Raw genomic sequence first — 21,907 nt, 5'->3', positions numbered from 1 at the left:
TCATGGCTTGCTGACAGATTGTTTTCCTTTAGTGTTTTTGAATCATTAATTAACAGGCATTGGTCAATATTTTGTTCTTTTCAATTGAAAATTTAGGCTGGGGGTTAATGTTTGATGTTATGTGAGAAGCATACAGGTGACAATAGTTCAGATCTTCTAGTACCCATGGATTTATTAGGGTTTTGTTGTCATTTTTTCCCAGTGAAAAGGCAGTTGGGCAAATAAAGAAAAGCGTGCCCAGGTGCTGGGTGCTGACTGACACCCTGTGCTGGAGAAATGGAGTGGTGCATGTGCTTGTTCCCCTCATCTGTGCTCTTGCTCCTGTCCCAGAGGTTTCTGTACTTGCTGTAGGGGAGGTTGGACAAGGTATTGTAGCAAAGCCTGTGTGAAATTCCGTGTAACCTACCAGAAGTAAATCGGTGGTACTTGAGTTGCTACTTGTGTTTGCAGCTTGTCAGCAGCAGCCCTTGTGGAGCAGGCATGACGGAGAAATTTAGGATAGCAACTTCATTGGTCACCCTAGTTCAGTTTCACCATCACAGATGATCTTGCTTAATAGTGTTTTCCATCATACAAAAATTCATCCTTTTGATAAAGTGAATATGGACAACAGAGTGCTTGCCTTGATCTTCTGATACAGTTTCTTGGCTGTTAAGATACTGTAAATTGAGGCTGTGGCTATTACATTGTCCCACTGCTATGGCATAGTGTAACCCTGGCTGTAACCACAGCTGGGCCAAGAACACAGCTGGCTGAAAACTTAAGGAGCCAGCCAGGAGCAGGACTGTGACAGGAGACTTCACTGCTGTGAAACTATGCCTTGTGAAAATTCTGCTCTGTGGTGATTCCCACTGTAGTAAATCTTCCATTATGAAACACAAAATTTTTGTATTCAAAGCCTTAGTATAAAAATTATGTTCTTAATGTAAGAATTATCCACTGAATGTATAGAAGGTTTCTCTCTGACTCTTCAAAATCCAAAAAGCTTGCTTGTCGTTAAAATTTTGTAGTTGCAGCCTGTAGTAGATGGTGGTTATGTGTTTGTATTCCACCTTCCCTGTAACTGATGTATTGTCACCTTTTAACTAATATTAAAGTATCCTAAATAACCTTATTCTCAAAAAATGCTTTGAGAGTTAAGTGAACGGCGTTCTACCAGCTATCTGTAGTATATCTGGTTTTCCTTGTTCTGCTTTTAAAGCTTTTGTTAGGTATTTAATTTATTGAATCATCTAGACTTTTCTTTGCAGTTGCTTAAAATAATTCATGTTAGTACTTTAGAAGTACTTTCCAGCAATCTCCAGTATTGGAGGCAACTGGTTTGTATGCATTAGAATTTGTTAGATAGCTGTTTAAGTTCAGATTCTTTTTAAAAAATCATGTGTTTGTGACTGATTCTTTTTCTGCATTTCAGTTAGATGTGGGTGATATAGTCTTGTCAAGGTTTTTTTCGTTAATCAGCAAAAAGCTTTTTGATGTGTGATATATATCCAGTCACTATATGAAATAGATGGTTTTGGCTCTTTTATGCTACCTGTATATGTTAATAATATTGCCATTTCTGAACTAGTTTGAAGATAAATTCTGGTCAGAGCTAGGAAAACATGCTTTTTGTGTGTGGCTAGGTTTGGGGAGTTACAGATTGTGCACTGTGCTTGCTCTATAGGCTGTTCATTTGTGCTGCCTCTGGGAACATTATTCGTCATAGCAATAAGCATTTGGGTAAGTTCCTTTTTAAAAAGGGGGAAGGGTTAACAAAAGCTGCAAGAAATATATTTAACAGAAAAAACTTATGACACCACAGAGGTACATAAACAATTTTTTAAAAAGTGACAGTATTGAAGGAGATCAAACACAAAGAATACTTCAATATTTGTAAATGCTTTTGACATTTGCAGTTTTTGAGAGCTAGTTAGTGTACACTTCAGTCACTTAAAGAGAGCTGCAGTATCTGGGTGGTATTTTGTTTAAATTAAGAATAACTATAAACTTATGCACCATGTAGCTGCCTCCAGTTATCCGGTATATTGGTCCATGATGAAATTTATCACCCTCCATATTCTTGCCAGCCTGATGCTAAGAGAAAGACATATTCATGACTTTACTGTACTCACTTAGATTATGAAAATATTGTAAAGAAATTAGTTTTTATCTTTCGTGAACAAGATTTATATCTGGAGCAATGTTTTTTTTTAAATCTTCTAAGATTCTACTTCAAAATTGTGGAGGCTGGGGAGGGCAGGAAAGGGATTGTATCACTCAAGAAGCAAGAACTTCTTTTGGGACTTGGCTGACTCTGAGTATACTTCAAAGAATTTGGCATCACATCATGGTGTAGTGATTTAAATCTTCTGCTTTCTCCATCTGCAATACTGGTAAAATATGTTGAGACGAAAATTCATTTGAGTGTTTTGCTATTGCAAGTTTAGATGAAAGTGAAGCAATGCTGCTGGTCAGGATAACTTGGATAACTTGTGAATTTTGTGAAATCAGAACTAGGAACTCTTGAGTAAAGTGTATACATTAGCTGAAGATTGAGAACTCACAATTAAAAGTACTCTTTTAATGGGAGTGTTACCAGAATAATGGAAAGCAGTGCCCTGTTGGTTTTAGGAGGCTGTTGAGGCACTAAATGTTGCTGTTCTGTTTTGGGGCTCTGCACACAACTACTGTCTCAGAAACTGTGAGGAAGGTATGAGATGGAGGGGGCCATCCCACGACTGGGGCTTGGGCCAGGTCTCAGCAACATTTGCAGTCTGAGCTTAGACTGCCAATTTGAGATAGCTCTGTTTTAAAATGTTGTGGTGTAAAGTCTGTCCATTCCAAGAAGAGTTGCTTTTAATTTAAAACTGGTGTGTTATTTCAGTTTCTGATATTTGAACAAAGTTTACAGCATAAAGCCAGATTTTTACAATATGGAAATCTGACTAAAGTCCATGTGCTTAGAGAGGGTGCATAGCTAGTCTGATTCAATTTTTGACAGCTTTAGTGGACTACAGAGTGATTGGAGAGGTTGAAATTAAACATGTGCAAAATTAGTACAGTGGAAAGGCATGATAGGTGCATTTACCACTTCCTTCATTCTACTTGTTGATTGCATTTGTGATAGTGTCATAGGGAGCTCAGTCTATGTATGATTTATCTTTTCCACTGTGGAGTAGTATCAAATAAAAATTATGAGGAATTGCAGTTCAGAAATTTGAAGTCTTAAATAATTCCGGTACCTTCCCATTATCTTTTTTAAAAGATCAGCAAATTCTTTTTAAGACTGGTTTTGCCTTGTACTTCAGATATGTTGTGAAAACATTCGAAGTTGTTTTGTCATGCTTTATTTTGTGTCTGAACCCGGTATAGCTGTAATCTCAACATAGCCTGGCTGTGTAATCAGAAGGTTGCAAGAAACAGGCCCTGGAATATTTAGGAAGCATCTGAAGAGTTTCATTTAATAAAAAGCACAGTAAATAAATAACAAGAGGGGTAAAAGTTTGTAATTTTGACTTGGATTTTTTCATTTGACCTGAAAAGTCACAGACTTGTACGTATGTTTTAGGAGGACACTCCAAAAACCCATAAATGAATTTAACTTCAACATATCTGTGCTCCTGGGAAGTGTTTCTGCTTTTGCAGACCATAACATTAGTCTGGAGAAGGAGAGTCACTGAGAGGCAAGTATGCTGCCAGGAGGTTGTGGCAGCTCATAAATACTTCTTTTCCTTCAAGTATTCAATATATTAAACACACTTAATGTTTTGAATTTTCCAGTTGTATTTTAATGTAAGACAAGATGTTTGATGTGCTGTGTGTGCAGAATAAATTTTTTGGCCAGAAATATTCTCAGCTATTTCTATTTTTAAAATACCTCCAGGAGGAAAAAAAAAAAAAAGTGCAAACCAAAGGGAGGCCTGTATTTCTTAAAATTCAACTTAAATTAAAAGTACTGTTATTACCTCTTTCCTGAGGTGCTTCAAAGAAATGGTTAGCAGCTTACATTAAAAACTGTATGTACGAATGTACTGATAGAAGGTAAAAAAGTAGTGGCTCTCTTATTCAGTTAAGATTTATCTACCTTGTGCTCCCTGTACGAGAAGCCCTCCCACACCCAAAGCCACCAACAATACACTTTCCCCCACCCCTCACCTTGGCAGCAGCTGGAGTAGAAATGGGTCTGTAGTAGTACTGATTTATTTAATGTCAACAAACTCCATCAAAGTAACGAAAGAAAAAAATACTCTGTTCTTACTCTGTTAATCATGCTGCACATCTCACTGTACAGTGCTTGACTGCAGGAAATGCCCAGGAAACCAGGGCTTATTTAAAATACAGTATTTTAGATTAACCAAACATGAAAGTTTTGCCTCTATCCAGGAAGAAAAAGGAAGGCAGTGCGGCTGTCGTAAAAAGTTAGTGGAATTGGTGCTGTGCCAAAAAAAAAAAAAAAAAAAAGATAACTGCAATATTCCTGGAAAGAAGAAAATTTTTGTGGAAATGTCCCAGCTGGAGCAATGGTTGCCCTTTTAGCTGAAGCACAGATACAGAAATCCTCCTGGCTGCGAGTATCAGCTGAAAGCAAATAAAAAGTCAAAGGAGCCCTACTGTTTAATTTTTAATCTTTTATTCTTATACAGTAAATGAGATTTGACATGATGAAAACTTCTAAATCATGCGATTATGAACCAAAATTGAATTAACACTTCAGAGTTTGTTTTTTCCATTTGTTTTACAGGCTTTCATCTGCATGTGTGATATATAGTACAAAAGTTTTTAAACAGTAAATTAACCAACAGAAAACGGGGTTCAGTGAACAGATGCAGCATACTTAATAGATAGTGTGACAAACACCATCTAATAAGACTTATTATTTTGTAGGAATACAGATCTAGAAAGCTGATTTGGGTGTGTAGGAAGTGTTAAATACTGCTTGAACAGTATGTAAAGCAGTGACTACAGAGATAGCTGGAGGCACTTAGCAGATGAAACTCTTGTCAGCTTAGCTTAGGTGTCCTGTAAGGGACCACAGCAAGGTTAAGAGAAATGGGAAAAAGCACTCTTGCAGCAATAGAGCAGGCATGTGGTAATGGTGATGGGGTAAAATACTTGCTCACTGACCAGCGTATCAACCATGCCCTTGTAACCATCTCCCCTTGCCTGTGAGGCCCAGCTGACCTTCGTGTTTCCAGCTCATCCACTCCCATGCCGTGCTGCCACCTCCTGCCCTGGCAGTGTCCTTGATGCAGGCCATTTTCACTTTTGATCCCCTGGAGGGATACAGCCTCCCTAAAATCTGGGAGTGCTGTGTCCTCTTTCCTCACCACTAGCTTACTAGCTTTCCTTGTAAACGTTTCTGATTTGGCAGATTCTGATTTCAGTGTAAGTGTGTGTGTGTTGCTCCACCAGGGGTTTTCATTTGTTTTGATAGCTTCTTAGAGGATTCATCAACATAAAAGGTTTTTGAGCTGCTCCTTGTAATGGAACCTTTGTATCATTTCTTTGATACTGGGAGCAGTTACCTCTGCTTCTGAAGTCAGATTATAGTGCTGGCTTGGAGTAGATGAGGACCTGGTTTGTTTTCCAGTTTAAGCTGTGTTGGTCCATTTTTGCATTGTCTGAGTTGTCTGTTTGTGGAAAATATTTTTGAGCAGCTGTGAGTGATACAAAGCATCAGAGGTGGCAAAGTGTGTCATGCTGATATCAAAGCTGTAACAGTTGATAGAGAAAAAATACTTCAGCACTGCAGCTCTCTTAATTGTGAAACTGGACTCCAAAGTATTTAATCTTACTTAGTTAACTTCTGTTATAATTGCTATTAAAAAGTCTTTTTTTTAAAATACATGATGAGTGTAAAATACCAGTGATGAAGGAAAAGTCTTTAAAGTGTTTTTCTTCTCTCAGAACTGTTCTGAGCTTTTTATCAGAAGCCATCCTGTATTTCTCTTTGTATTTTTGAACATATTTGACCTGTCTGGGGATTCAGTGAGTTAAGATGCTGGAATTCCAAACTTGGCTTATGGCCTGTCTGATTATCACTTAACCTGCTTAGCTCCCTTCACAGGAGTGCATTTATGTCCCTTAAGAATCTTTGCTCTGCTACGTGCCCATACACGTGTCACAAAACATGTACTGAACAAGTGCCCTGTTCTAGTGCATTCTAGCAGAGGGGCACTGCTTACCTGAAGAGAGGACCACTGCTCTCAGGTCAGAATGGTATGTCCCTGTGAAAATCCATTTTCTATTGCCAGTATAAGATGGAGCAACTTTTTTGAGACACAAGCTTCTTACTCCCTCTATATGCTTTGCCTCATCTGGCATCCCTGTTTGAATTTTCAGCTGAAATTACTTATAACCAGTTCTATGACTTACTTCATAGAGAAATGAATTTTTAGAGTAGGAAGTGCAAACTTCTTTGAACTATTGGCTTTGGTCACAATTTCCTTTTTTGCTTCCATGAGAAATTTATAGAATCAGTTACATTTCTAGGTAATTCAGAACAATGTGCATGTGCTTAGTGTAATTTTACTTTATGGGTTCATTTCTGCAGTTACCTTAATCCTTTCAGCTTTCAGACTGCACATGCATCATGTGAGTTTGGCCATATGCACAGTTGGCTGCAACAGAATTTTGCTGAACACAGAAGTTGCATGTTTATCAGTTTACTCTGAGGATCACAGTGTTTAAGAAAATTCCACATTCCAACTTCTTTCTCTGGGGCCTGGAGGAAATAGTAGGATTTTGTTATATCTGAAGAACTTAATGTATTAGGGATTTTCTGATCTTCTAAAGCCAGGCTTTACGATTGTATATGCGCTATTAAGGAAGTCTCCAGAGGGTATCTGAGTAGATCTAGAATTTCTAATTGGATAAATTGTCTTTTTATTTCATTTTTAAAAGAATGTGCCACAAAACAACAAAAAAAGGCAAGCCCAGGTATGAAACTGGAAATAAAATTCAAATAGATGAACTTGCTGAATAAGAGGTTATCTTATTGTGATTTGTTACAAAAGGAAAATTGCTGAAAAACAACTAAACTTGTTGTGTCAACGGTGAAATACTTAAAAGCACTAATGCAGCTCATATGGCAAACTGCAATTTTTTCAATTACAAAATCAATTTTTAGTTCAAACTGCAAGTAGTTTTCAACCACTGTGTTTCTGAATTACATAATGGGATGAGTCAAAGGTTATCAAGCAAAAGAAGGTAGGAAGGTGCCATTCTGACACCTGCCAATGTGATTTTTTTATTATGGCTGAGATGTAAAATAGTGATTGAGAGGAACTCACAAAATAAATTTCTGAGGAGCCAGGAAAAGTGTCACTGCAGTAATAAGCTTGTTATAAGGGTATTTGAAGACATTTCATTATCTTTCTGAAATGGAATTTTGAGGTTTTTTGGTTATTTATCTACCGACTTTACAGCTGAATTTCTTCTGAGATTCACCCATTCCTACATTAACCAAGTACCAGTTTTTGTAGGAAAGGTTTATTTTTATAATAATATCAGACAAGTAGTCATTGTTCCCAATGGACAATATTCCTTAAACCATGGCCTTGACAAGAAAATCCAGCTGTGTATTTTACATGTGTGTGTGTGCAGATGTGTGCAGTAGTCAGGACTTGTGATTTCATTGCCATGTCTGCAGAGGACACACGTTCCTCCTGCTCAGCTCCTGTCATTGACTACGGTGGAATGCATGTGGCATCATCCTGATTTCTCCCCAGACTGCTCTGGATGGAGTGCGAGTTTGTTTGCCCTTGTCACTTCTGCAAATCTGTTGCTGCCTTTCTTGTATTTGAAACTACAAGAAAGGCAGCAGCAGATTTGCAGAAGTGTATGTGTTTTATGTGTTTGGATTTCGTTTGAATGGTCTATGAGAAGATTCTTTACCCTATGAGTATAACTCATTGATCAAACTCGTTAAAGGCATCCAGCTTGAAGAGCAGTCATATCCCAAACTACTGTTGGTTGCTAATACATTTCAAGTGTTGTGTCTGTACCAGGAGGAGAACCTGCAAGACTTTTTCCCAGGATGGACTTGGTGTCAACCATGTTACAAGACAAAGTAGAGTTTCTTCTACTCACAATTTTCCAGTTCAGCTTTAGTAATTTCAGTGTTGGGTTATTCTTATTTTAATGTAGGATAATTTTTCCTATTCCTCCCGTGCTATTTCAGGAGTGTTTTAAAATGTTAATTTTGTAAGAGTTAAAGATGATTAACAGCAGTTAGCATGTTGTTCTTGTTCAGGAGAATTTCTGTGGCTTGTTTGATGTTAGGGACTGCCATTTCTTGGATATAGTTTGTATGCAGCATAGATTCGCAGTTGTAGTGTAGCTTTTGAAAGAAATATAGTGAAATACTCGGTTTACCATGATGATGTTCTTTTGGTACTACAGACTTGTTGTTTGTTATCATAGCATTATCATACAGTGTTCTGGTAGAGGTTATCATTCACCTTGAAGAAGTAGACAAACTGCAATTATGAAATGAGAAAACAGAGGATCTCCACTCTGGTTTTGTTTTGTCTCTCATGTAGAAAATGAAATCTATTTCTATCAGTGTACTTTTCATATATTTTTTAAATAGCTTTAACTTATCGCTAAAAGTTTAGGATTTGAAAGGTTTTTTGCATTTAGCAACTTGGTAATATATATTCTATTGTATATCAGTTCCACTTTAAGTTAAATAGGAATTATCTTTGGTGAGAAATAGGACCATAAACTGTGGTAGTTTTTACTATAAATTTGATTATGTTAGCAAACCAACTGATGGAATTCCAGCTTCTGTATTTTGACTTAAATTGCAGGCTCATTTTGTTTTTCATGTGATTTTTGATAGACATTTTGAGAGACTCTTACTTCTCAGTAAAATGCTCATTAAGGGTCACTTTTGTAGATCCTTCCCATGTGTAAATATGTCATCTTCTGTGAAAACAGTGATTTGTGACAGACAAGAAATACAGTAAATTATTGCCTTTGCTTGTTAATACCTAGGCAGCAACATCAGCAGCAATAGTAGATAATTGGGTAGAAGCTCTGTAACATCAAACTGAGATTACAACTTTTAATTGCTTCCATGTAATGATAGTGTGCCTGTTGACAAACACTGTAGTCACTGGAGAGGCAGGAAAGGGAAGATACTGCTAGAATTCCTAAAAGGGTTTCTCCTTTTTTTCCCAGTTTGTATTACTGTGTATAGTTTTAATCTCATGAAGATGATGAGTTTCATCAGTTGTAATTCAATGTTGGTTTTTCTACTCTATGGAAAATTAAAAGTATTCATTCTCCTCTGAGATTTTATAGTATCATCTTAGTTTAGATTTGGCTATGTTAATGGCGTGAGTGAGCGCTCTGTAGGCACTGCCTATGGTAATATGGCAAAACAAAAAATATAATTAGTTTTCATTTTTTAATAATTTGATTCAGGATGTTAAGCTAACATTGATACACAATCATAGAACCACTTTATAAGTGAATTTTTAAGATTTTCTTGCAGCTTAAGACAAAAGTTATTGGTGAGACATTTTTGTGTGCTGAATTATGCTATACTGCAGTATTCCTTCCAATTTAAAATATTTTAAAGAAAATATAAAGAAAAATAAGTACTGACTGTTGTTTTGGATTATTTTCTCAGCTGAAGTATAAAGGTCAAAGACCACAGCAAACTGGTTATTAGATCCTTCAAGTTCATAAGATTTGTACAGTGCTTCTAGTTCTCCTGTTGTTGGGAAATGTTCCACAGAAGAATTTAAAGGTCTTACCAGGTTTCTGACTGCATTTTGCTTGATGAACATTAGCTTGAACTTCTGAGTTCTAAACATAAAATCATAGAATGGCCTAGACTGGAAAGGGCCTTAAAGATAATCTGTTTCCAGACCCCTGCCGTGGCAGAGATACTTTCCACTAGACCAGGTTGCTCACAGCCCCATCCAACCTGAAAACTGGGGATGGGGCATCCACAACTTCTCTGGGCAGCCTGTGTCTGTGCCTCATTACCCTCATAGTAAGGAATTTCTTCATAACATTAACCTAAACCGACTTGCTGTCAGTTTAAAATAATTTCCTTCTTCTCCTGTCAGTACATGATCCATATTTTGTGTAGGCTCCCTTCAGGTAGTGGAAGGCCACAATTAAAATACCCTCAAAACTTCTCTTTTCCAAGCTAAATAATCTCATTCTCTCTGCCTTTCCTCATAGGAGAGGTGCTCCATGCCTGCAGTCATCTTGGTGGCCCTTCTGTGGATTCATTCTGTTAGGGCAATGTCCTTCCCATGCTGGGAACCCCAGAGCTGGATGCAGCTCTCCAGGTGGGGTCTCACCAGAGCAGAGCAGAGGGACAGAATCCCCTCCCTCGCCCTGCTGGCCACACTGCTTTGGATTGCCAAGATCCAGTTGGTGTTCTGGTCTTTGATGCCACATGTCCAGCCTCTCTTTCACCAACACACCCAAGCCCTTTTGGCAGGGCTGCTCTCAATCTGTTCATCCCCCAGCCTCTGCTGATACCAAGGGTTGCCCTGAGCCAGGTGCAGCTCGTGCTTTGAAAGAAGTGCGTGTGTTCGCTTGATCAGAAGTGGACACTGTGGTTTGTGGCCATGTATTAGGTTAGTTCTCTTAACTCCATCCTAATATGTCACTCCTTCCCTTTTTTTCATCTGTCACCTTGGATATTTTCTAATAATATTTTGCATGGCACTAGCAGTGGGAGTTGTAAGTACTTTTGCAACATTATGCTAAAGAATGAATTGACCTAAGTGCACCGTTTCTACATTTTTAATGTTACACTGCCAGTGTGTCTTGTGCAGCGGAGAACTGAGTTCCCACAGTAGAAAAGAAAGTACTTAGAGGATTGGGCGAGGGGAATCATGACATTAGTCTGAGAGACAAGAATTCTGTGTGTAATAAAATTGTCATGCAGTTGGCATACCACTTCTGTGAGATTGTGTTGGCGTGTGTATATGGGTATATATGAAAGAAGAACTGAAATATAAGGGCTGATTTCTACCTCTCTTCACCTCACCAGTTTAGACCCTGTACCTGAAGGTCGAAAACCTCAGGTCACTGTTAGTTTCCAAAGGGTTTAAGATCTATTTGTAAGGGCTTCATGAACTCTGCTGTATTTACTTTCATAGCTGATTGGGCAGCGATCTGTCCGTCTGTGTGTGAGGTTTCTCGGTGGCTTCTTGTCCTAGGAAATAAGCAACTAAGTTCCGTCTGCAGATCTGTCTGCATTTGGCATAGACCCAGTTATTCTCACACCTTCTTACAAAGAGTAACACAACAGTGTTTTTCCAATATCTCTGCATATGCTTGTAGCATGAGTGACTAATGAGCGTGTTAGTGAATCCTGGAATAAGTTACCATGCATTGGAAGGTGCCTGCTGCTAACCTGGCAGCAGTATGACACTGTCATTGCATAAACCTGCTGTAATATAAAAGTATGCATGGGCATAAGTGCTCTGATTCAGAAGTCTGCCAGCCGTTCACTGTCACCAGTGACTATTGGGAAGTAGGTAAATTGGCTGCTGGTTTTAGCTTCAGAATGAGCACAAAGTAACCCAGCTGCAGTTCAAGTCTCTAATCCCAGTTCCTGCTCTTTCTGTTTCTGGTTTTTAGCAGCTTGCCTCATGCTACTGTGCTGCTAGTTTTGTGACAGGGCTATATTGTGTTGTGAATTGTACCGCCACATTTCTCTGTTGTGATCTGTGCTGTGGTTCACCCTAAGAACAGGAGACAGCTCTATCTAGTGCAGTGGGATCATGTTAGGAGTGCCTAACATGAATCCTTTAGGTGCTTGCCAGGATGCCCTCCACTGCCTGCACCACTTCCCTCAGTGGCAGTTTGGACAGCTTGAGCACTGCATGCAACTGCTTCACTTGGCAGCTTTGAACAACACAAAATCACATACAAAAATGCTGTTGTGAGGAAGTGTCAGCAAAAAGTCTTCAAAGGTCTTCAGGATACTTGGGTGCAGTGATGCAGCTGGGTAGCAGACAGGAGCACTGCAGGCTCCTCAGCCTTCCTGAACTCTTCCCCTACAGCTGCAGCCTGCTGTGTTTTCTCTGGAGTTCATCAGCACAGTTCTGTTAGGTGTCATGTAGAAATATGGATTTCCAATTAAAAAAAAATTTATCTAATTATTAGAAGTTTTCTTCATTTTCTATCTTTATAAGCATGCCCTTGTCAGACTCCATATTAGTACCATTGTACTTCATCAGTCTTCAGGGAATAGTCTTGATTAGTTTTTTGGGCCACTGTCATTTATGATTTTTCAGTATAGAAAATAATATTTTAGAAAGTTTTAATTTAGTGGGAAATTTAAAATACTTTTCAACCTTTCAGTACAAAGACTACATTTGGACATACTTTCTTGGAGCAGCTATAGACATATTTTGAGAGGTCTGACCCACTGACTTAAGAGATCTTTATAGTACATATGTAGCCAGCCACGTGTAAACCTTTGAAGAAATAAGATCAAAATCTGCTGGGTCAAAGACAATAGCCTTTGCCCCTTATGTAGCTCCTGTGTTGTAGCTCAGGGTTTCTTATTACTTTAGTACAGTACCACATATGCATCAGGGACTTGCTTTCTATCGCAATTCAGTTGTTATTCTGATGATGTCACACAAGAGAAGGTTATGTGACAAAAAAATAATCCTTTACTTATCCCAGGTATTGTTAAAGGAGTACCAAAGAATTCTTTGGGACTTGTGTAAAGCTGCTTTTCTGCTTCTCAGGAGCGGTAGGTTGGGTGAGACTCCAGCTTCTCTATTGCTGAAGATAGCTTTGCCAAAGCATTTCACTATCCTTTTTACTGCAGTTAAAGGCAACTGCTCATCTCTCTGCACTTTACTCAGGCAGAGCAAAGGACAAGATAATCCCCTTAGCCTGTTAAATGCTCCATCCCATCTGGTAGGTGATAATTGCATTGTAAGGGGATTAACACAGTGGGATATGCTTACAGTGTAATGAAAGCTTCACTATGAGTGTGAAAGTCAGCTGATTGCATTCTAGCACTTGGGGACCTTATATTTGCACATATTTTGTAAAAAACATAAAAGACAAGTTTCATCTGGGGAAGGTATGTAGTATCTTTACATGCCATTCTTCACATATTTGTAACAGATTTTACATTTGTTCTGGAATATCAGTAGTCTGAATATCTGAAATCCTCTTGTAGGAGTAGTGGAGTAGACTCTTTCTTAGCTAAATGTTTTGAGATCATTCCGTGGAGTATAGCTGCATTAAATGCATCCCAGGTGTTGACTACTGTTAATCAAAAGTACTATGACTTTGAAACCATGGGGCTTAATTGTTACCAGTCTAGGAACAGCCATGTTATTTAAATACAGCTTGGAAATCTTCATCAGTAAAGGTGAAATTTGAATAAGCCATACTGTGAGGAATATCACAGTAGTTTTGTGTCAGCAGGGATTTCTGTCAAGAGGATTTCTGGCTGAAAGTAACTCTTCTTGAAGCCAACCAAAATAAATATTTTGAAATTTCAGTTTCAAGCATGAGCCTAAGGTAATGCAGACTGACTGATTTTTTTTTTTTTTAAAGAAGCTTGAAATCCTGTGTTTTTAAGTTTGTCTAATGCTGTAGTGAAGATAGTAAATTTTAAGGTTCAGAGCATTTCATAAGTGAACTCTACCTTAGCTTCCCTACCTTTCCTTTCGAGGTGCTAAAGATCCTTGTGAAGATAAGTTCCTTAGGGCAGTAGCTCAGGGTTGATTATCACCCTGTTGCATTGCACTCTCTCCAGTCTCCCCATATGGTACAAGAAGCTGGGAAGTTGCTCTGTGCTGACCTGCATTCGCCACTTGGCTGGTTGAGCATTAACCTGGGTGGTTAAAACAGGGCTTGGTTAGCACGCTGTGCTGGGCCAGAGCTCCATAGTCAGGTGATCAAATGAGAGGTAGAGAAGTATACACTGTGTGCAGGAGATGCTTCAGTGACATTGTGTGACCTTGCTGCAGGATTGAATTTGCTAATGAATTAGGATTCTGTGACCAGCTGTGTGGCTGCTGTTTCTCTGGCTTCCATTTCCTGACTTAGCAGCACTGTGTGCGTGTGCAATCCTGGGAGTAAGGGTAAAATAAAACCTAGTGGGCTTTTGTGGGCTGTCTGCAGTAACTTTGCCAGTCTGGGATGAAGTTGTTGTGTGGTTAAGCTCAGCCTTCTCTTAGTTATCATGGATCCGAGTGGGGTCAAGTTGAAAGCTGGTTTTCTGGTGATGAGATATGGAAGATTTCACAGATCTTTCTTTTTTCTTCTCTCTTTTATTTTTGCTATTTCTTTTAAGGTGACTGAGATCTAAAGAATATTCTTAATTATTTCCTTTTAGGCTGAATGTTTACCTGAGGAGAGGAAAACTAAGGAAGTTTGCTCTTTTATTTTCTGACATGTACTTTAAGTAAGCTTGAGTGTAAAATAAAGGTAACAACACCCTTCCAAAAAATGAAAATGTCCCCTTTCCCCACCCCAGTTGTTTCTGGAATATGAGTTTGTCACATGAAAATCCCTCTTGAAAGCACCACTACACTGGCAATATATGGAAAGTATTTTTACGAGGAATTTTCAGATATTTAGAAATGGGTTTTAACCATCCTTCTATAGATATATATTTAAAATATATACCAACTATGTAGCAAACCAAATAATATATGGTGTATAATACATTTTCTTCTTCTTTAGGTGACAAACAGCATGTTTGGTGCTTCAAGGAAGAAGTTTGTAGAGGGGGTTGATGGTGACTACCATGATGAGAACATGTACTACAGCCAATCATCGATGTTCCCACATCGGTCAGAAAAAGATGTAAGTTGAATAAGCTTATTTTTTCTCCTTTCAGTACTTAGATAGTTTCAATATGTGAAATGTATGTGAGGAAGATCTTCATTTAGCTTTAAGCTGTACATTTCCAGCAGCAAGTGCTTTAATTTCAGTGAATTTATTCATGTAAACTTCAGCCATATACTTGCCAATGTTGTTTTGTGGGTTTTTCTTTTTTTTATCTTGAAGCATTGTGTTTGTAATTTAAATTGAGTTATTGATTACATCTTGTGCTTCTGTGCAGGGTCTTCAGGTTTTTTGTTGTGGTTTTGCGTTTTACATCTTCAGCCATTTTTAGTTTCTGATGAAAATGCTTTGGGCAATTTGTTTACTGAAGTAATCTAAGTTAGGTATTTCTCCTATTTGGAATGCTGCACAGTTACAAAACTAGCAATTCCTAAACATTTTTTCCACTCATTAATGTTAAATTGTATGTTAGAACTGCATTGACATTAGTGAAGCTCTGCTGCTACTTACCAAAGATAAATATATTAGGCAGTAAAGTATGTCACTTGTACATGGAGTAGCATGAAGAAATACATGGAGAACTTGAAAGTGTGGCTTGAAGTTTATGTCACCTGCAGGTCAGTAATATAATCTCATGGTAGGCTTGTATTTGATATGTGTAGGCAACACATGCTTCCTAATTTAAAAAAAAACCAATTCCATTCAAATTTTTAAGAAGGTGAAAATGCTTCAAGTCTGCCTCCAAGACTGTCTAGAGATATGGTTAATAGCAGTTGTGACCATAGCAGTTGGCCTGTGTAAACAGAAGCATTTCCTACAGACTCTTAGCTGAATTTTAATTTAAATTTTCAAAGAGAAGGAAGTAGGTTTAGCGAGTAGAAGGCTTTTTCAGACAAAATGAAATAAAAAAAAAGCATAAATGCAGCTTTCCAATTCAGTTTCACAAATTGATAAGAGCCAGCAAAGGATGAAAATGTAGTACAGTGTAAACAAAACTAAAGGGGCTGCTCTTTTCTCTGTGTTGATTACACATGTACATGTACCACAGATGCACATAGGCACAGTGGAATATTTATAATGTGGAATTACATCCTTTCTGTGGTCACCGAGAGGTGCAGCTAGCACTCAAAAACCATAGAGAGAATTTTTCCAAAGTGATTTTGGTACATGAAATCCCTACTTTTAGATTTGATGCACTGAGGGTGAAATCATTATGGTGTAGTAAGAAAGATAAAGTGAGATAAATGCTATGCTGCACAGCACACAAAGTGAAAGCTGATGGCTTGGCACATTGTTGACACAGTGAATGAATGTTTTAGTTGCCTACTTTTTCTGTAGGTAGAGTTGCAGAAGTGGATCTTAGAATGGCACTTCCAGAGGAAGAAGGTGGGTGTTCCATACACCAGGAATGACAAATGAGAAATCTTGAAGGCCTGTGGGAGAAGTGGCCAAAATGGGGCATAGAAGCCTGTAGTTGGCAGAAGAATGATGTCATTCCAACAGGAAATAGAAGAGTGTATTTGCAAAAGCTTTTTAAAATTTTATTTCTAAATTATTTTAAGGTTCCCCAAGTCCTGTAGCTTAACTGTTGACCATTACAACTTTCTGAGTTTATGCTTATGAAATTTTAAACTGTTGTATGCTATTCTGACTTTTCTATAAATTTATAAAAATAAATTTATGGCAATAATATTGACTGTGCACCTTTGATCAGTCAGGTATAGCTAAATGCATACTGTGTATTACATGTTCCATTTGCTCTTTCACTTGGCTCACAGTAGATCAGGAAGGTTGGAAAGGTTGTTACATTCTCTTAAGTTTCCAACTTCTTGCGCAGCTTTGTAAACCTTTGCCTCTTGAAAATAACCATGTTTTCAAATAGTCTTTCAACTAGAATTCAGCTAAAAATGTTGTATATGAAAGTAAAATAAATATATTGACTCTGTATTGACAGGCTAAAATAAAATTCCTCAGAAGTTTTTCCAAGTAAGGTAATAAAGACTAATGTTCAAAACCTAGATCCAGTTTTATGAACACCTGGGGGAAAATTCCAGCGTTCTAGATATTGAAGCACTTTGAATCTTTCTGTCTTCGCATCTACTATGGTAATGAAATAAAGGCAGAAGACGTATCGGGGAAAGAAGCAAATTACTCTTATATTATCTAAACAAGGTGCAATTTTACTGCAGTTTAAGTTATTCTTCCTTTTTCAACTTCAGCTCCATTTATATCTTTACTGAAAGCAGATACAATTAATGTGGTAGGCATTTGCAACTGACCTATAAAAATACTGAAATGTAATTTTCTTCTCTCCAGTGTATGATATATAGATATGAATGCAGAGTCCTTAATTTATACTTCATTTATTTTCTAGAGTTCTTCCAACTGAAATAGAATGGTTTTGGTGGAAGCTTCTGTGAATGGACTCACTAAATTCTGTTTTTCAGCAAGGGCTAAACTTTGTTTAATATTTGCCTTTATACTGGATATCGCTAGGTATTTCTTGTTTTCATTTTGTTGAAATTTTAGTGATTCTGATCTTGAAAGTTGCTGCTTTCCTAGAAACTGTTGCTGCTTGTGTGTATGTGTACTCAAAGCTGGGGAGTGTAGGAATGGGGGAACATAGAGAATGGTGAAATCCTCCTAAAATTTAGAATAAAGGCTATTACTGCAAGCCTTTGTATAAAATTCAAAACTTACTTTTCACTTTATTTTTACAGTAAAGTCAAGCTAAATCCTGTCCTAAATTTCAAATATTTTTGACATGGGGAAAGAACTAGCAGCAAATAATTTTGGACACGTTACTTTTATTTCAGCCTCAGTGTAGCAAAGAGATAAAAGTTTTCTTTTAATTTACCTATTGTTTCACTAGAGAAAGCAGTTGTAAATAAACAGGACTAATACGGTAGTTGAAATGCAAAATTTGCCCGTTACTCACATACACAAGTGCTTCCAAGATCATACAGATACTGATTGGATAAGTTATTTTAGGCCCACAATTATGGTTCCTTAGATGAGATTACATCTCGTTCAAGCCATCTTAGTCTCTTTTTTTTTACTGAATAAGTTGCTTTGACTTGAATCATCACATGCTTGCTGAGCTAGGTGGGGGAGAGAAACAGAGTATATGCATGAATGCTCTGTCTGAATCTTTCTGCACTTGGTCAGTGAATTAATTATAAGCAGGTTAATAATCCTTTCGGAAATAAATTAGGTGTTTTACAATACTTACAGAACAAAGAACAGGTTAAGAAAATAGTGTAACTTTTTGCTGGCAAGTGGGATCACTTTAGTATAAATCGATAAGATGATGCACTGGGCACCTGCAAAACAATTGCAGAGCTTACTTGTTGCTAATTTCACAAACTTAATTGAGCTGGCTGTGCACTCAGCAAACTAATTTTCAGGACATGGATACATGTATTTTTATTTGAATAGAGAGACAGTAGAAATTGGTAACTCATGGTTCATGTATTTCTGAAACTACAGTTGTTAAATGAACAAAACAAAAATGCAGATGAGCTTTGAGAAAAGATTGGACCAATTCAGTCTGAACTTCTTTGATTTCTCATGTATGAGAATGTAAGAAGGGTTCCACAAGGTTTGACCAATTTAGCCCAACCTACTGAAAATGTGTACTTGAGAGTGTGAGATAAGGTCACCTTCTGTTGTTTTGTAGCCATAAATGTGACAGTAGACACACATGCATTTTAATGAAGGTCTACCCAATGAGAAAACTTAGGAGATTTTTTTCAATTAATATTTTTTTCAAATCTTGGCCCAGACCTTCACTGTTCATTTTATTTTCCAGTTGCTCAACAGATAGTAAAATGCTTGCAGTGAGGTAGTATATAGTAGGTAGTAAATAGGTAGTATATATAGGTAGTAAATACTTCTGATTTGTGTTTTTAATTGTAGCAGGTGAGATTTAGCTTGAAGATTAGATTTGTCTCATTGCAATTGTTTGTGTAACTCCCTAGCACTAGGAAGTCCCCAGATTTGGATATTGTGTACAGAAAAATGGGTTGTTGATTCTGGGAGCGTGCTTTCCAGAGGTTTCTTCCATCTTGAGCTGAAGCATGTATGTGGTGGATGAAATTCAGGGGTTCCTCTGTCGTGAGACAGTTGCATGAAGGCAGATTTCAGTGATGCTGATACAACAAAGGGTGGTCAAAGGCCTCTTACTGTGATTCTATTAAACTCATAGAACCTTTACTTTTACTGTGTTTTGAAATACTTGGCCTTACAAGGAGAGGTGGTACTTTTACAAGAGAGAAAACGCTGAAGGTTTAGCTTGCCATTATGATTGAGATCCAGAATCTTGCTAAGTTTTGGAAACTAAGTGTGTAAGTGTTTAGTCAGTTTTCTGGAGACAGCTTTGACTTTAAGGCTGCTGAACCTCATTGATCCAGATGAATTGCTGACTTTTTAATGCTATTATTTCAGGATTCTGAGGAAACCTATGGTATCATGTTTCCTAAGGTATCTTTCTTGCCTTAGTCATAATTTTACATCAGATGCTTCATATGGACTTGTATGTATTTAAGAATTCCCATGAAACCCCCTTGTGTCAGGAGCAGTTGTAGCATTCACACTGATGCTGCTTGGCTGAGTAGAGATACTGTACATTAGCCTAACGTGTAATTGTCTGAATAGTTATGATCCATTTGTGGAGGGAGAAAAAACCCTAAAGTTTATTTTGAGAAATAAATAGATTAATGTCTTAATTATAAATGGCAAATGAATATTTTCACATGCATTACTTTGCATGTAAGCATTCTTGTAGATTTGACTGAATAGTGAGTTGGTTTGCCCTGCTTGATTTGTGAAACATATGACTTAGGCTTCACTCTTTGAAGTGTGAGCTACAAAGCAATAAGAGTTACTTTTCACTTTTCAGAAGAATGATTAAACATTCCTTGCATGTATTACTTGAGTACACAATAATGTTTTTAAAAAAAACAAAACACCCTAACAACAAACAAAAGGAAAAAACCAAGAGCAAACAAATGAAAACCCTATTGAAAACAAACTTTAAATGTATGGAAATTGCAATGCAATTGATAGTGACAAAAGTGGAAAAATACTTGGAAGGATTGGCAGGGAATGAGATTAGTAACAATTTCAGGAGCTTTGTGTTTTAATGCAGTTCTCTTTCACAGCCTATCATCATTCTGCCTAGAGTGTGCATTTTCATAAAAAAGTTATACAGTATGCTGAAAGAACAAAAAGTTTCAAATACAAAATGTACCCTTTACTGTGTCACCTATGAATTTGCACATGAACGGATTTATCAAATAAGACAATACATCATAAATTAATTTTGCTTAGATACAAAAATGTGTTTCTATACTATTTCACACAGTGTGCAAATATGTGTCTGAAAAATATGTCCAAATGTAAGTTAGTTTACATCCCTTTACAATTTGAAATTATGTCACAAAGAAATTAATTTTACTGTTGATGACTGTAGTATAATTTTCATTATGATTCTGTTTGTATTTAGGCTTTTTATAGAATAATTGAATGACTGTGGTAGGTGTTCTATACTTTCCTGATTTTCATCTTAGCTTCATCTAGAAGCTTTATTTTACTGCATCTCCACTTCACAATGTATAATAATTTTTATATGTCAGCTCTAGCTTTTGAAATGAGGCCTTTAACTAGATTAATTCCATGCATAAAATCATGTGCATTTTATAGAAGGGGAGGGTTATGGTTTCTTACCCAATAACTCATTTCATTAAACATGCTGTTTTGTAATATTGCTGGTTTATAAGCTCAGTGGTGGGCATTTTGGTTTTGTTTTTTTGTATGCAGCTGGTTATTCAATTGGTGTAAAATATTTGCTTTGTTGTCCTAGTTCTCAATTTCTTTGGCTCTTTTTATGGCATCTTTCAATGAGCTTTCAGTAGTCATTTGGCTCACTGATAAACTTTACTATCAGATGATTTAATGTCTCTGCACAGGGAGAATTTGTTTTTACTTGGGTAGCCATGTTAACCTCACAGTAATAGTGTCATTGTCATGCAAAAGTAACATCTTGTCTCTGAGATATTGAGATATTGCTGCCATCAGAAGTGTGGTCCTACCTCCTTGTGCTCTCCAAGGGCTGCTTGAGGCAAAAGATCACAACCAATCAGAAATTATGAAATATGAAAGACTGAATAAAATTTCATTTATTTTGCAGTATTGTATTTGAGTTTATATTTCACAAATTATTTACATCAGTAATAATTTTCACTGGCAGATAATAACCTGTATTTATATATATATATATATAAGGTTTTCATTGTTTTATGATATTGAGATTTGGAAATACTTTTTGTAATATAGGACTGTTGTGAGTGCTATATTAGAAGGTGGTGTAACGAGGAAGACTAATAACACTACTAAAAAACTGCCAGAATCTAGTATTTCTATCTGTTATTTCTTGACTTGTTTTACTACTGGTTTTTACGTCAGTATAACACTTACTTCTTTTGAGGCTGTGTGGGTCAGAAGTTGTTAATAAATAGTGCAGCACAGATGGCAGATACCAGAAATAAAGTAGTGTAAATACAAAATTATGCTGATGTTTGCATCTGTGAGAATCCCATCATTTATCAGGCCAGATACTTCTCACAAACTTGCTTATTCTAACACATTTTGCTTCTAGGAGTTGACTTTGTAGTGCTTAATCAATATATTTTAGCTAGGCTTGCTTCATGTTTAAGAAAGTTATAGCTTTGGACTATAACTATGTAACGAAACAGCCTTCACAGAATTGTTTTCTGAGTTTTCTGGGTGCCACCCTGCTGACCTGTGCTGCCGTGGCAGTGCTGGCCCAGGCAGCTGCCCCAGGCTGAGCTGGGACTTTGCTTGGGAGCGGCAGGAGCGCGTTCAGCCAGCGCTGCTGCAGGGCCTCCTCCCACCGCCCTCTGCTCCTGTGTTCTGCGCCCTCCCGAGAGGCTTGTAACGTGCAGTGTTTTCTTCACACTTCTGGCAAATTTAAGCATTTCTTAGTGCTGGTTTTTTATAGATTTGTTGACAATCTTAGATGAATTTCCTGCAGTAAACTGGTCAAGAGTAATGTAAGTAGTTACAGAAAAATCTCTCAGCACTAGGGATAGGGAATTGT

General features: G+C 37.4%; 1 protein-coding gene across 3 annotated transcripts in view; it reads left to right on the top strand.

Moving 5' to 3' along the window:
* Positions 1–21,907, top strand: part of CNOT2 (CCR4-NOT transcription complex subunit 2) — an 84,773-nt gene that overhangs the window by 35,022 nt on the left and 27,844 nt on the right. For all 3 annotated transcript variants that reach the window (XM_005480597.4, XM_074539733.1, XM_074539734.1), the window contains one exon: positions 14,683–14,805. In XM_005480597.4, the coding sequence (XP_005480654.1) occupies positions 14,695–14,805 (111 nt within the window). In that variant the 5' untranslated portion in view covers positions 14,683–14,694. The remainder of the gene's footprint in view (positions 1–14,682; positions 14,806–21,907) is intronic.

Source organism: Zonotrichia albicollis, chromosome 4 (genome assembly GCF_047830755.1).
Source record: "Zonotrichia albicollis isolate bZonAlb1 chromosome 4, bZonAlb1.hap1, whole genome shotgun sequence".
In the NCBI taxonomy this organism is placed as follows: Eukaryota; Metazoa; Chordata; class Aves; order Passeriformes; family Passerellidae; genus Zonotrichia; species Zonotrichia albicollis.
Note: the sequence above shows the minus strand (reverse complement) of the source record. Positions and strands in the feature narration are given on the sequence as shown.